This window comes from Leptodactylus fuscus, chromosome 5 (assembly GCF_031893055.1).
Source record: "Leptodactylus fuscus isolate aLepFus1 chromosome 5, aLepFus1.hap2, whole genome shotgun sequence".
Classification (NCBI taxonomy): domain Eukaryota; kingdom Metazoa; phylum Chordata; class Amphibia; order Anura; family Leptodactylidae; genus Leptodactylus; species Leptodactylus fuscus.
This window is the reverse complement of record NC_134269.1, coordinates 91,498,601-91,511,860: the sequence shown is the minus strand read 5'-3', so window position 1 is coordinate 91,511,860 and position 13,260 is coordinate 91,498,601. Positions and strand designations below refer to the sequence as shown.

General features: G+C 39.3%; 1 protein-coding gene across 1 annotated transcript in view; it reads left to right on the top strand.

Annotated features, from left to right (window-relative positions):
• Positions 1 to 12,894, top strand: part of PTPN9 (protein tyrosine phosphatase non-receptor type 9) — a 30,797-nt gene extending 17,903 nt beyond the window's left edge. Inside the window, exons 3-13 of the mRNA XM_075273692.1 lie at positions 142 to 231; positions 337 to 473; positions 2,927 to 3,032; positions 3,366 to 3,476; positions 3,560 to 3,882; positions 5,426 to 5,516; positions 7,977 to 8,046; positions 9,775 to 9,853; positions 9,939 to 10,089; positions 10,441 to 10,648; positions 12,323 to 12,894. Coding sequence (XP_075129793.1) covers positions 142 to 231; positions 337 to 473; positions 2,927 to 3,032; positions 3,366 to 3,476; positions 3,560 to 3,882; positions 5,426 to 5,516; positions 7,977 to 8,046; positions 9,775 to 9,853; positions 9,939 to 10,089; positions 10,441 to 10,648; positions 12,323 to 12,489 — 1,533 coding nt within the window. The 3' untranslated portion in view covers positions 12,490 to 12,894. The remainder of the gene's footprint in view (positions 1 to 141; positions 232 to 336; positions 474 to 2,926; positions 3,033 to 3,365; positions 3,477 to 3,559; positions 3,883 to 5,425; positions 5,517 to 7,976; positions 8,047 to 9,774; positions 9,854 to 9,938; positions 10,090 to 10,440; positions 10,649 to 12,322) is intronic.
• Positions 12,895 to 13,260: the final 366 nt, after the last annotated feature.

The window sequence follows — 13,260 nt, the reverse complement described above, 5'->3', positions numbered from 1 at the left end:
ACACTAGGTTTGAGACTGACATCATCAGTTATGAGTATCCTTAATAATAACTTGGAATTAATAGGACTAGTTTTGACATTTGCACCTTTAATACTATGGTTAATGGTGAGTGTGTTTTGTTTTTTGTTGTGTGTCTGCTAGGAGACACGTCAGAGAGAAGGGATTGTCAAACTAAACCCTTTACAGGAGCCTTTGCTGTCTGAACTGCTAAGTGGCAAGTTTACTGTGCTGGTGAGAATTTCTTTTATATATCAGTTAGAGATCTACACTGAAAAGTGTTGTAAATTGTTGAAGTAAGCTAACATGAATTTTCTATCTTCTGTCTACTACCAATAGAGTGTACGGGCCCCTACTGGAGCCTCCATTGCAATCTTTACTGCCAAACTTCATCACCCAGCAAGAAAGAACAGTAGAGAGGTGCAGCACACAGTACTCCAGGCTCTCTTCTACCTACTGGACCGTGCAGTGGAGAGGTGAGAAAAGTATCTATAAAGAGATCAGATAGTACATATGTTCTGCTCCAGACACATACAAAACTGAGACATTATGGGCAGCTAAAAGTAGAAATTTAAAATACACATTTTATGACCGGAATATATGTAGTATACATATACACTAAAATTTGTCAATTTGACAAAACTGCTTGTATTTGATAATGTGAATGAACTCTTAGCAGACGGAGTAGTCAGACACTTTCATAAGCGTTGTCCCATTGACAGAGTCTTAGGTAATTGTGTACTTTTTAATATATACCTAAAGCCAGCTTTGGTTTTCTCAAACTGAATATGGTAGGGTGACAGTGGAGTTATAAGAAGATGGACATCATATCTAAGAAATATGTGTAAAAGTGCACTCCTGCCACCTTATAACACCCCTTAACTACCAGACAAATAAAGGTTTCTTAATTTCTAAAAGAGGTGATCACAACATTTATAGTAACTGATCTAACTTCACAATTTTTTTTTTTATCACAGAATACATGAATTTGCAAAATAAAATATAAAGTTCCATACTGCATTTTCCTTTATTGTAGAAAAAGAATAATTATGCAGCTAATTTGGATATTACAAATATATAAAGGTTTTCTGGACTTTTGATGGTCCATGAACAAGCAGTATGCCTATATGAACAATGAGGAGGACTCAGTATTTGCATGATGTTGATCAGTAGATCTGCTCTATTAAATAAGGGTGAAAAATCTAAGCGGCTTGTGTATCTACGGTCATGGCAATAGGGTGGAGCTATTAGTCTTGGCCAGTAAATTATTTGGCCCATTCCCTTTGGTGGCAGTTAAGATCACATGAGAAACTAGGCTGTTGACAGAGAGAAAGTGGGTAAAGTGGTTGGATCCCTACCGCCATCAATTCTCCTGAGTAACCATATTGAATTAACATACATATATAAAATTCAGAATATTTCATGAACATACAAAGTGCTAAATATTTTTATTGCAAATATCTGAAATACTGTGTGGAATTGTACATCACACACATTACTTGTTTTTGTAAATCTCTATAGCTTCTATGTATTTGTGTACAGTTAATGACATGGAATAAGTCGCCAGAAAATTACATCGTTTTTTTTAAATCAAGGTATTATGTTAAACACATTTTCCAACATACGGTATTTTTTTTTAAAAAAGGACTACATCATGCAATATTAAGTCTGCCCACTAGGTCTAATAATAGACTGGCAATTGCTAGTTCTGTAGGGGTTTTCTTTGCAGCAGTCACTTCATTTACATCACAGACAATATTGCAATATAAGATAATGTCTTTGAAGAGAACACACTTTTAATAAATAGAAAAATGCTACAGGAGCCCCTTTCAGTACAGTAATGAATATATATATTTTGTCATGGAATCTCTGATAACAGGGTTAAAGAGGACCTTTCATGGTTTGGGGCACAGGCAGTTCTATATACTGCTGGAAAGCCGACAGTGCGCTGAATTCACCCCCCTCCCCTCCTGATAATACTCGTCTATGGACGAGTACTGTGAGCAGAGGGATTGGGCGTTCCTCCCTGCTCACACTGTGCAGCGCGATAGGCACTGCTGTGGAGAAGGACATTCCTGACAGACTGTCAGAAACGCCCTTCTGACTGTAAAGAGCTACGGTACCGGGACCGAAAGCTCTTTACCCGGGGCACAGATCGGGAAAGGTGAATTCAGCGCACTGTCGGCTTTCCAGCAGTATATAGAACTGCCTGTGCCCCAAACCATGAAAGGTCCTCTTTAAATGCGTAATTTGAAAAAAAAAAAAAAAAACCTACACATTGATGTACAGTTTATAATATATATCTAAAATCTTATCTATACATATGTATAAGTAAATGTACTGCTGTTTAAAGTTTCATATTCTGGTCAAGTGCATGGTATACATAATAGTTGAAAAATGGAGAAATGTGTAACTGGCAAACTAAAGGAAACACTAACCTAAACTAATAAAGTAATATTCCACCGTAACTTCCCACCAGGACAATGTGGAGTCTATTTGCATAGGTTCTATAGGTGCATTTGCACTGGGTACCATTCATTTATGTATCATTCGGACAAGGTATTTTGTTCACTGTTGTGGTTACTGAGGCTTAAAAGGTCTTCCAAGGTGGCTGTACCTTTCTCTTAGAGCTTGTAACAGTGAGATAATCCACATAAATTGGCCACTCTAAGTCATTTGCGGAGTATAGTGTTGAGCAACACAGAGTTGTTTACATGATGGTGGGATATCATTTGCTAAAGGTATACCAAGTTTACTGATGTGTTTTCTTAATTTTGATAGTTACTTAAACTTATTGAAGTATCACCATGTCATGCCAGCATACGCCTCTTTTTCCCACTGGTACTTACAGTTTGGGGATATGAGTTACAATATCCCAGTGCTACATGTTTGTTCAGTTCTAGACTAGCATAGTGCACTCTCGCTGCAGTGTCGACACACAGAGAAATGGCCTGGTGTTTATCTATGATATGGGGGGCAGTCAGTACAGCAACTTTGAGCTGGAATTAAGCAAGAAGATCTTGAGCCTGCTGAGGGTGAGTGTATTCTCCATTCATCCATTTGCACTACTAAACATACAATATTGTTCCAATTCCCTGTTAGGGCTTCCATTCATACAATCATAGCTTTTGCCGGCTTTGGCATCTCCCACAGGTCACATTGTCTGCAATAACTCCATAATTCTTTCATTTTGCAGTCATCTCCAACCCAGGTTGTAGCTCACACATTTTGCTCATATTTTCCACTGATAGAAGCCTTGAATCTACTGACAAAAACCGAGTTAACTTTCTACAATCCTAATTCACTTACCCCACTCAAAACATATCCCTTTATCTCCTTGTGAGCAGTCTCTTGTGTTTTTACGTTAGGGTGCGTTTCCTGCTCGTCTAAAGAAAGTCCTGATTGTTTCTCCTCCAGTCTGGTTCAGAGTCCCATATTCTATCATCAGTCTGCTACTTAAAGAGAAGCTAAGAGAGAGAGTAAGCCTGGCTGACCAATTCTATGCATTATGTATTCATTGTGCTATTCTATAAAAAATAGACAATATTTTCCATCCTTTTAGGTGCACATGGTGAACATGAGTGAGCTTCTAGAGCACCTGCCTCCACAGTGCCTTCCTGAGTCTCTAGGTGGCTTACTTCCATGGGATCCTGGTTCATGGAACTGTCTCCTCCTCCCTGCCCGAGCAGGAAAACCAGATCCTCTAGATGAGGTGGTACTGGTGCTCGCAGAAGGACAACGAGGGAGTGAACATAAACCAGGAGCTGAAAGCATGACCTTGTCTCAGCTTAAGGAACACACCACCTCTTTGGGAAGACGAGGCATATATGAGGAATATGAAGTGATTAGGAATGAAGAACCAGAGGGGACTTTCTCAGCTTCACTGTAAGTGTGAATTAGGTTCAGTATAAATCTAAGTTCCATCCACATATACATTGTAGGGCAATTTATTCAATATTTAAAGAGGAGTAATGGAAACTTATGGTTGATAAATGAGAATAGATACTGGGGGAAGTGTACAGATATATACAATAATATGTGTAATATATCTTGTATAAATTTGCAAGATGAAAAAGTGATTTCACTGTTGTCATATAATTTAGTTTTTTTTGCGCAATGCGCAACCCATGTCATCAAGTGTGGCTGTGCTTTTTTGTATGTTTCAAAAGCAAGGTGATAAGCCTTGTGGAAAAGTCATGAAAATAGGCAAAAAAAAAAGAGGAAAAGCTATGCACACAGCATTAAGCATTAACAAAGGCAAAGAATCAAAGAGAATAGGTGCAATAATAAATAAAAAACCTTATAACTATTTCTTTAAGGAGGATGTTTCATGTTTTCAAATATGTGCCATGTAAGGTATTGCTGCAAGGTGACCCATTTTCAGGTATCTACCCTGATGCAATGTTGGTTTTGGTACTGCTATCACTACACTGTCCAAAGGACTGGCCTTATAGCTCAGCATCATTGCTTAGTGGTGAGGAACATTCCCCAGATTGTACAAGACTACAGAAGTGTACCATTAAGGAGGGGGGGCATTCCTCACCACCCAGAGATGACGCTGAGCTGTAAGGCCGGCCGCTCTTAGGGCCAGTTCACATGTAGTTAACGCGCATGCATTCTGGCACGTATACACGTGTCAGAATGTGAGCGCTCAAAACAGATCACATTCATTTCAATGGGTCGTTATGGGCGTATAACGCGCGTATCAATACCGAAACAATCCGCACCAAAATCTCTTGCACTGTGGCACACACCTGCAAAACCGACAACGTACTGAATTCAGTGCACTGTCAGCGTTTCAGCAGGATATAACACGACTCATGTCTCACGATTCATGAGTCTATCATTGCTGTTTGCCATTTTTAAATAAGCCTATCTTAATGTACCCTTTAAAAAGACTAGTCTAGCCATACCCCTGGTGGCCAAGTGTACAGTGCATGCGTGACATTTCATTCGTGCCAACGGGACTAGATGCTCATGGAAGCAGTGAAGAGAAGGAGGAGGGATCTTCAAGCAAGAAGGGGGCGGTGAATAAAGGTCCAGGCTAACAACTGGGTGTGCACGGAGCACAGGTATAATGCTCCCTGTGCTCCAAGAAGACTCATTTGCATATTAAAAAAGTTTTTTCTGGAAAATGGCTAGAAGGATCAGAAAACCAGTGGTATGGCTAGAATAGCTTTTCTAAAGGCTACATTAAAATAGGTTTAATTCAACATGAAAAATGGCAATGATAGACTCCCTTTAAAGCACTCACTTTGTCACACGATACAGAAGGCACCTCACAAGTTTTGTGTTCTAACCGTATACAAACCATGTCCAAATTTGATTTTTTTTTTCCCATCTTGCCCCATACTATTACAACTACTTGTTTTTTTCAAATTATAGTTTTGCTTGCCATATAATGACTCTCTCACTAATCTGTTTATAGGGCTGTTGTGAACCGTGATCGAAATCGTTATGGAGATGTTCCATGTCTAGACCAAACAAGAGTCAAATTAAGACGTGTCAACTGGCATGATGTAAATACCAATTGTTATCAAAAAGCAAGCTTATGCTCATAGTGTGAGACCTAGGCTTTTTACTTGCATATACTTCAGACTAAATGGATAAGGCTACGTTCACACTGTTGTCAACTTCAGTCCATTGCCATAGGATCAGAACAATGGACTGAAAAACCAACAGAATGACGCAGGTGCAGCACCCTCCATCTGAATTTGTCTCCATTGACTAAAATGTTAAAAACAAGATGGAAGTTTTCTTCCATTTTGTTTATTTTTTAGGTGTAGAAAGTCCTGCCTGTATGACGTTGGGAAGTGACGTAACTAGGAATGGCTGGACCCCAAGGCGAACATTTGACATGGGGCCCCCTCCTCCCCTCCACAAAATGCATTCCTGCACACACTATTAGGCCCCATAGTGGCCTCTTCACACAGTATTATGCCCCATTGTGGACCACCCATGAACAATTATTATACTCTGGGTTCTTTTGAGACCCCAGAATATAATGATCAGAGATCTTGGGCAGATACAAACATAAAAAATACTGTTATGTACCCTCCCTGGCTCCAGCGCAGACATCACTTAGCCACATGATGTTTGGGATGTCACCAAACAGACCCACGGACTGCCGGAGCTCCAGGAGAGGTAACTAACAGGATTTTCTATGTTCCCTCACCTCCCCTGGCTCTCCGATCATTATACTCCGGGGTCTGAAAAGACCCTGGAGTATAATGATAGCAGTGTGTGTTAGGGTTAGTGGACCCGCGGCCTTACTTACCGATCCCCGCTCCTGCTCACACTTGCCTTCGCTTCCTCTTCTACCCTCCAGTGACATGATATGGGACATAGAAGGGGAAGCGGAGGCTGCGTGATCTGGAGCGAGGATCGGTAACTAAATAGGGCCCATTACGTGCTGGGGTTACTGCAGCAGGTAATGGCCTATTAAAAAAAATTTAAAAAATCGGAGGCCCACCAGGCCCCCTCATGTCCCGGGCCCTGTGGCAGCTGCTACCCCAGTATTTACGTCAATGACTTTGGGTCATTTTCCGCCACCATATATACGCCCGCAGTCTAGCCGCAATGGGATACTGATGCTGAGCATTGGTATTCAATCACAGATTTCCTCTGCTGATTATGCCCAATCATGTGAGCCTTAGCAAGAATGAGCATGACGCTTCTTTTTTCTGCGCCCTGCTGTGATCTCTGTCTCCCTTTGAAAACAATGGGAGACAGATTCCGGGCAGAATCTGCCACGGATTTGGGGATGGAATTCACCCCAAAATCTGTGGCAAATCCTGCCATGTGAACATACCCTTAAACTAACACAATCTAAAACAATCAATAAAGGCTTAATAAACTGCTGTCTTAGTCATTATATTAACTCTTCAGTTCCTTGTTCTGATCCTATGACAACAACAGACTTAAATGACAGTAGTGTGAACATACCCAAATATGGATTATTGAATTCATTATTATTAATTGTTTTATTCTATCTCCTCATTTAACGTGACTCAGAGTAAATTCTGTATTTTAAAATGTTTATATCATGGGACAAAGAAAGTAAGGACATACTCTTTTTAGCACCCTGAAATCAAATGCACGAGCATTAGATATTATTTTTGCCATCCCGTTAAATTGTACAGCAAAAAGGTACAACATGAAGAATAACACTCAGTATACAGTGAGACTTAAAGGGATTCTATCATAAAAATCCAATTTTTTCTCCCTAACACATAGGAATAGCCTTAAGAAAGGCTATTCTTCTCCTACCATTAGAAGTCTTCTTTGCCGTTCGGTAGATATCCTGGTTTTCTTCGGTATGCAAATGAGTTTTCTTGCAGCACTGGGGGTGGTAGACTGCGCTCAAACAGCACTGGGGGCGTCCGCAGCGCTGCGAGAAAACTCTCCAGCACCACGTCATCTTCTTCTGGCATGCCAATCCGCCGCGTCCTCTGCGATGATTCTTCTTCCGGCGTCTTCTGGATCCAAATCCCAGGCATGCACAGTTGGTTTTACCCAAGGCCTGATGGCAGAACCGAATGTGCATGCCTGGGATTTAGATCCAGAAGACACCGGAAAAAGAACCATCGAAGAGGATGCGGCGGAGAGGTGTGCCAGAAGAAGATGAGGCGGCACCCAGTGCTGCGAGAAAACTCATTTGCATACCGAAGAAAACTGGGATATCTACGAACGGCAGCGCAGAGAAGAAGGCTATTGCTGTTAAGGCTATTGCTACGTGTTAGGGAGAAAAAATAGGATTCTAATGATAGAATCCCTTTAAGTGTTAGTTATACACTGGGAACAGCTTCTCATATATACGGACAAAAGTGGACACTTCTTTTTATCATTGAATTCAGCTGTGTCATGCAGTCCTGTGGAATAAAAACCAGCTCCTAGTCATGCAGTCTGTCCTTATAACAATAACTATTGCTTACTGTGTGTGTAAGGTTTTTTCTGATCTAAACCCCTTAATCCTTTAGCGCTCGGACTACATAAATGCCAGTTTTATGGATGGATACTTACAGAAGAATATGTACATTGGTACACAAGGTAATTAATAACGTTTTCCAATATGTTAATGGTAATAGGAGATAGTAAGTTGTGCTGTGTGATACTAGCGACGGAAACTTTGGGCATCATAATAACTATTTGTTAATAATGAAAAAATAAAAAATAAAACACAGCCCAAAATAATCAAATCATGCACATAATATACTCTAACGGTGCACGGAAAAACCTTTCAGTTACAGGCAAAAGACTAATGAAAAAAAACGTGAATCGAGCACCAAAAATATATTAAGATAACTTGACCATGTGATCACAACAAGATCGGCTGACCAGTGATCACATGATCCTAAGACCCAGAAAAAAAGAATGAGACAGTCAGCTGACTAATGAGCATATGGTCTAAGACGACCAGCAAATAGTAAGAAGTCAGCAGTCACTGGTCAGCTGATCTGTTGTCTAGCTGGTTGTGATCACATGGCCAAGTTTTTGCCATGTTATTGTCTTCAGCTTTATCTTTATTTGCAGTCCACGCTTTTCAAATGTAATGGTGAGTGCGCAGATTTAATTGATCTATCATATTGTTTTTGATTATGTGGGTTACTATTGTTGTTTTTATTGATCTATTCATCTGTGTAGTCGCTATATGAGATTTGTATTTTGAATGAACACATGAGTTCCTCTGTGTATATTGCGTTGTATGATTTAGAATTTATATGTATATTTATTTGTTCTTGTGTAAAATGTTGTTGCAAATGTTGTTTTTGTGGATTTTTGTTATTTGTCATTTTTTTTAGTGTCATTGCTAGTGTTATTTATATTTGGTTTCTATTTTGTTTGGGTTGATGTCATGGTGTAATTAGCGTTTATTGGTTTGTCTTGTGTCTAATTTGGTTGGGCGTAATTCACACAGTATATATATAGACCAAGGGTTTATTTCTAAAAATCCTGTGCTATGACTAAGAGGCTAATTTTTTTTTGTCATTTTGTGTGTGTGTGTGGGGTATTTGTCATGTTTTTTGTGATATGATGTTTTCACCTTGTCTTGGATGTTTTTTCGACAGTATATTTATTCATGTTGTTTTTCTTAAATAATTCTCATCATTAAAAGTTAAGTTTTATATGATCTTAATATATTTTTGGTGCTGGATTTGTGGGTTTATTTTCCGTTAATTTGATAATAAAGGCCTTTTACATGGTGCCCATTAATATAAGGTCCGCCATTGTTGGACCTGCTCTTCAGCCTGGCAATAGGCATATCGTAAGGGATTGTTTTTAAAAGATCACTCCTTTTAATAACTAACTGCTTGGTTGCTGTGCTGTAATAGTATTCAGGATGATTGTTGTTGTGGCATTACTTTACTTTAAAATAATAGGAGCAGGGAATATAGTAAATTTTCAAATGTTACAGGTAAAGGCCCTACGGTAGTAGCTAAAACAACAGTAAAAAAAAAAAAAAAAAAAGTTGTGCCATTTGGCTAACAGAAGTGCTGAAAAAAATACACTGGACGCAGAGTTAAAAGTCCAGTGGCTTGATCAGGAAAGTGTCTTCCCCTCCACCAATGAGGGTGCTATTTGTGCAGAGACAGAAACCTGTCAGTCACAGCCCAGAGAGGCGGGAAGATGTAGAGGAGCGCTCGCTCATGAATACACTGTGCCCAATATATTCTTTTATCGGTTATATTAGTCAAACAACACAAAAAATCTTGATACTATGTTTCTATGCTGTAATAAAATAAATATCACATACAGTAACCGTATGTTTTCCTCCAGGACCTATGGAAAATACATTCCAGGATTTTTGGCAAATGGTTTGGGAGCAGAATGTCTTGGTCATTGTCATGACAACGCGGTGAGTTTATTGAGATGGTCTTTGGGTGTATTCTGAATATTTTTGTATTTAATTTTTTTATTCTTTTCCTTTTTTTTGTGAGCAGAGTTGAGGAAGGTGGTCATCGAAAGTGTGGTCAGTATTGGCCTCTCTCACCAGGATCTGTAGCTTCATATGGTGCTGTGAGTGTAACAAACAAAGCCGCAGAGAACCATCAGAATTACAGAAAGACTACTCTGGATGTCAGTACCCGCCAGGTATTATTTTCGCCCTCATTATTATATTTTATAGACGCTTTATAATGTTATTGAAGGCCATATTCTAATGTGATCTGTTCCTTGCTCTCATATTGTGACTACAAATGTAATGTCACAACAAAGTGGATAGTGACAACTGTTTCTGAAAAGTCTTATACAGTATGTTATATTTGTTACTGTGATAACTACATCTTGTCAGAAATTACATTATGATTGACTATTGGAAACCTTCAAGTAAAATTATTTTTCAATCTTCTTGATGAAAAAACTATTACATAAGACAAATGATTGCTATTTCTTTTCCATTCTTTATATCTTTTGTTTATAACGGATGTATGTCTCATGTTTCAGGGTCGGGAGAAGAGGCAAATCAGTCATTTGCAGTTCTTAAGTTGGCCAGACTTTGGGGTACCCAGCTCTGCTGCTGCTCTTATCAATTTTCGAAATGCCGTAAAAAAGGAACAGAGAAGATTGGTGAATGATTTAGGAAACCAATGGAAAGGTCCTCCAGGCGGGCCTCCGATTGTGGTACATTGCAGTGCAGGAATTGGAAGGACAGGTATGAGACCAGACTGCAAGGAGCCTGATTGATGGCAACTTTAATCCTATTAATATTATAAATGTGAAAGTTTGTGAGTTTGGATGTTTGTGGGTTTGTGTGTTTGGATGTTTGTTCCTCAATCACGCAAAACCCGCTTGACCGATTTGGCTGAAATTTTCCACAAACATAGTTAATACACCCGATTGCGCAATAGGCTACTTTTCGTCACAATAGCGCACATACGTTTGTGCCAGGACCCCCACAAAACCCAAACTCACACCACCATCTCTGCAATCTCACACACTTTGGACCATAGCAAGCCCCAAAATTCATATTGCCCTCTACAGCCTCGCCCCTAACCCCACACAATCACATATACATATACTTTACCACTTTGCCCCTCACCTTAACGATACCCCAGGAGGCTCTCTTTAAAGCTCCGGAGCAGCCATGTTTGCCGACCCCCACCGCTCTGACAATCCGCGACACCGCCCACCCATGTCAATACCCCTAGGAGGTCTAATAAATGCAAAAAAAAAAAAATTTTAAAAAAAGGAAAAAAAATATAAAAACAAATAAAAAGGATTAAAAATTCAAATCACCCCCCTTTCCCTAGAACACATATAAAAGTAGTTAAAAACTGTGAAACACATACATGTTAGATATCCCCACGTCCGAAATCGCCCGCTCTACAAAGCTATACAAATATTTTTCCTTTTCGGTAAACGCTGTAGCGGGAAAAATGGTCAAAAGTGCAAACCGCCATTTTTTCACTGTTTTGATTCTGATAAAAATTTGAATAAAAAGTGATCAAAGCAATAACATTTCCCGAAAATGGTAGAACTACAAAGTACACCCGGTCCTGCAAAAAAAGACGCCATATACATCCCCGTACACGCATGTATAAAAAAGTTACGGCTGTCGGAATATGGCGACTTTTCAAAAAAAAAAAAAAAATTAACACAGTTTTGCCTTTTTTTAAGGGGTCAAAATGTAAATAAAACCATATAAATTTAGTATCCCCGGCATCGTAACGAAACACAGAATACAGGGGACATGTCATTTTGGTTGCACAGTGAACGCCGTAAAACCAAAGCCCGTAAGAAAGTCGCAGAACTGCATTTTTTCTTCAAATCCACCCCATTCTGAATTTTTTCCCTGCTTCCCAGTACATTATATAGAATAATTAATGGCGGCATCATGAAGAAAAATTTGTCCCAGGAAAAATTAAGACCTCATATGACTCTGGGAGCGGAGAGATAAAAAAGTTATGGGGTTTAGAAGGAGGGGAGTCAAAAACGAAAATCAAAAAATGCCATCGGCGGGAAAGGGTTACCTTCAAATACTTCTGTCCCAAAGTCACTATGTAAAGTTTCTCACAACACCGTATATATAGCAGCTCAAATACAAAGTAACTTCAACACAAAAGTCTCACGTATTCTCTGAATTACAGAAAAAACAAGATACAAACTTACATTTCATATCCCATCCCTTATACACAGTACGAAAACCTTACCCACACCTGTATATACCCACTGCTACAATCACCGCAGACGAAGTCGCGGGTACCAGCTAGTTGGAAATAACTATTGAAATGTAGAGTTTAGTAAAGCTGTAGAACAAGATACATGTAAAGACAACAACAACTACTCAAAAACAAACCTAATGTTGAATCTTATTATTTTTCCCCAGGTACTTTCTGTACACTGGATATATGCTTGTCTCAGATAGAAGATGTGGGCACCTTGAATATTCAGCAAACAGTGAGAAGAATGCGGAAACAAAGAGCATTGAGTATACAGACTCCAGAGCAGTACTACTTTTGTCACATGGCTATCCTAGAACATTTTGGCAGCTGACACAAGTACCCTACTATACCCACCGGTGCCACTTCGTGTCAAAGAATCAAGGACCAACATTAGGGGCTGATGGCCTTAATTACGTATGGGTGCCTCAAAGACAGATAAGTGTTTCCCAGTTTATGGCTCCTATGTAAAGCAATAATGTTATACTATTTGTAATCAGGAATCACACAATATAATACCCCAGGCACACTGATGCACTATACAAGTATTTAAAACCAATTACAAATATTGACATTACATAATTGTTACACTATAATCAATCAATACATTGGTATTACATAGGTTATCAAAATATACGCATGTGAACACCTGATCTTTCCAACACATACTGTAAATATGTACACCGCACACATGCACTATATGTATGATCTATAGCAGGGGTAGGGAACCTTTGGCTCTCCAGCTGCTGTGAAACTACAACTCCCAGCATGCTCCATTCACTTCCATGGGAGTTCCCAGAACAGCAGAGCCAGTATGCATGCTGGGAGTTGTAGTTTTGCAACAGCTGGAGAGCCGTATGTTCCCTACCCCTGATCTATAGTATATGTACTGTATTTATATTATATTACTATCATCATTCCAGTTATCATATGCAAGTATGTAGGGAAATCACTTTCATTGCACACAAGTATACTGTGTACTTTACAATAAATCCTGCTTTTTTTTCCTCATTTCCATTATGGCAGAGATCTCATGGAATCATGAATCTTGGGTTAGAAACTAGAACTTTGCCATATACAAAGCAAGACAATAATACTGTATATC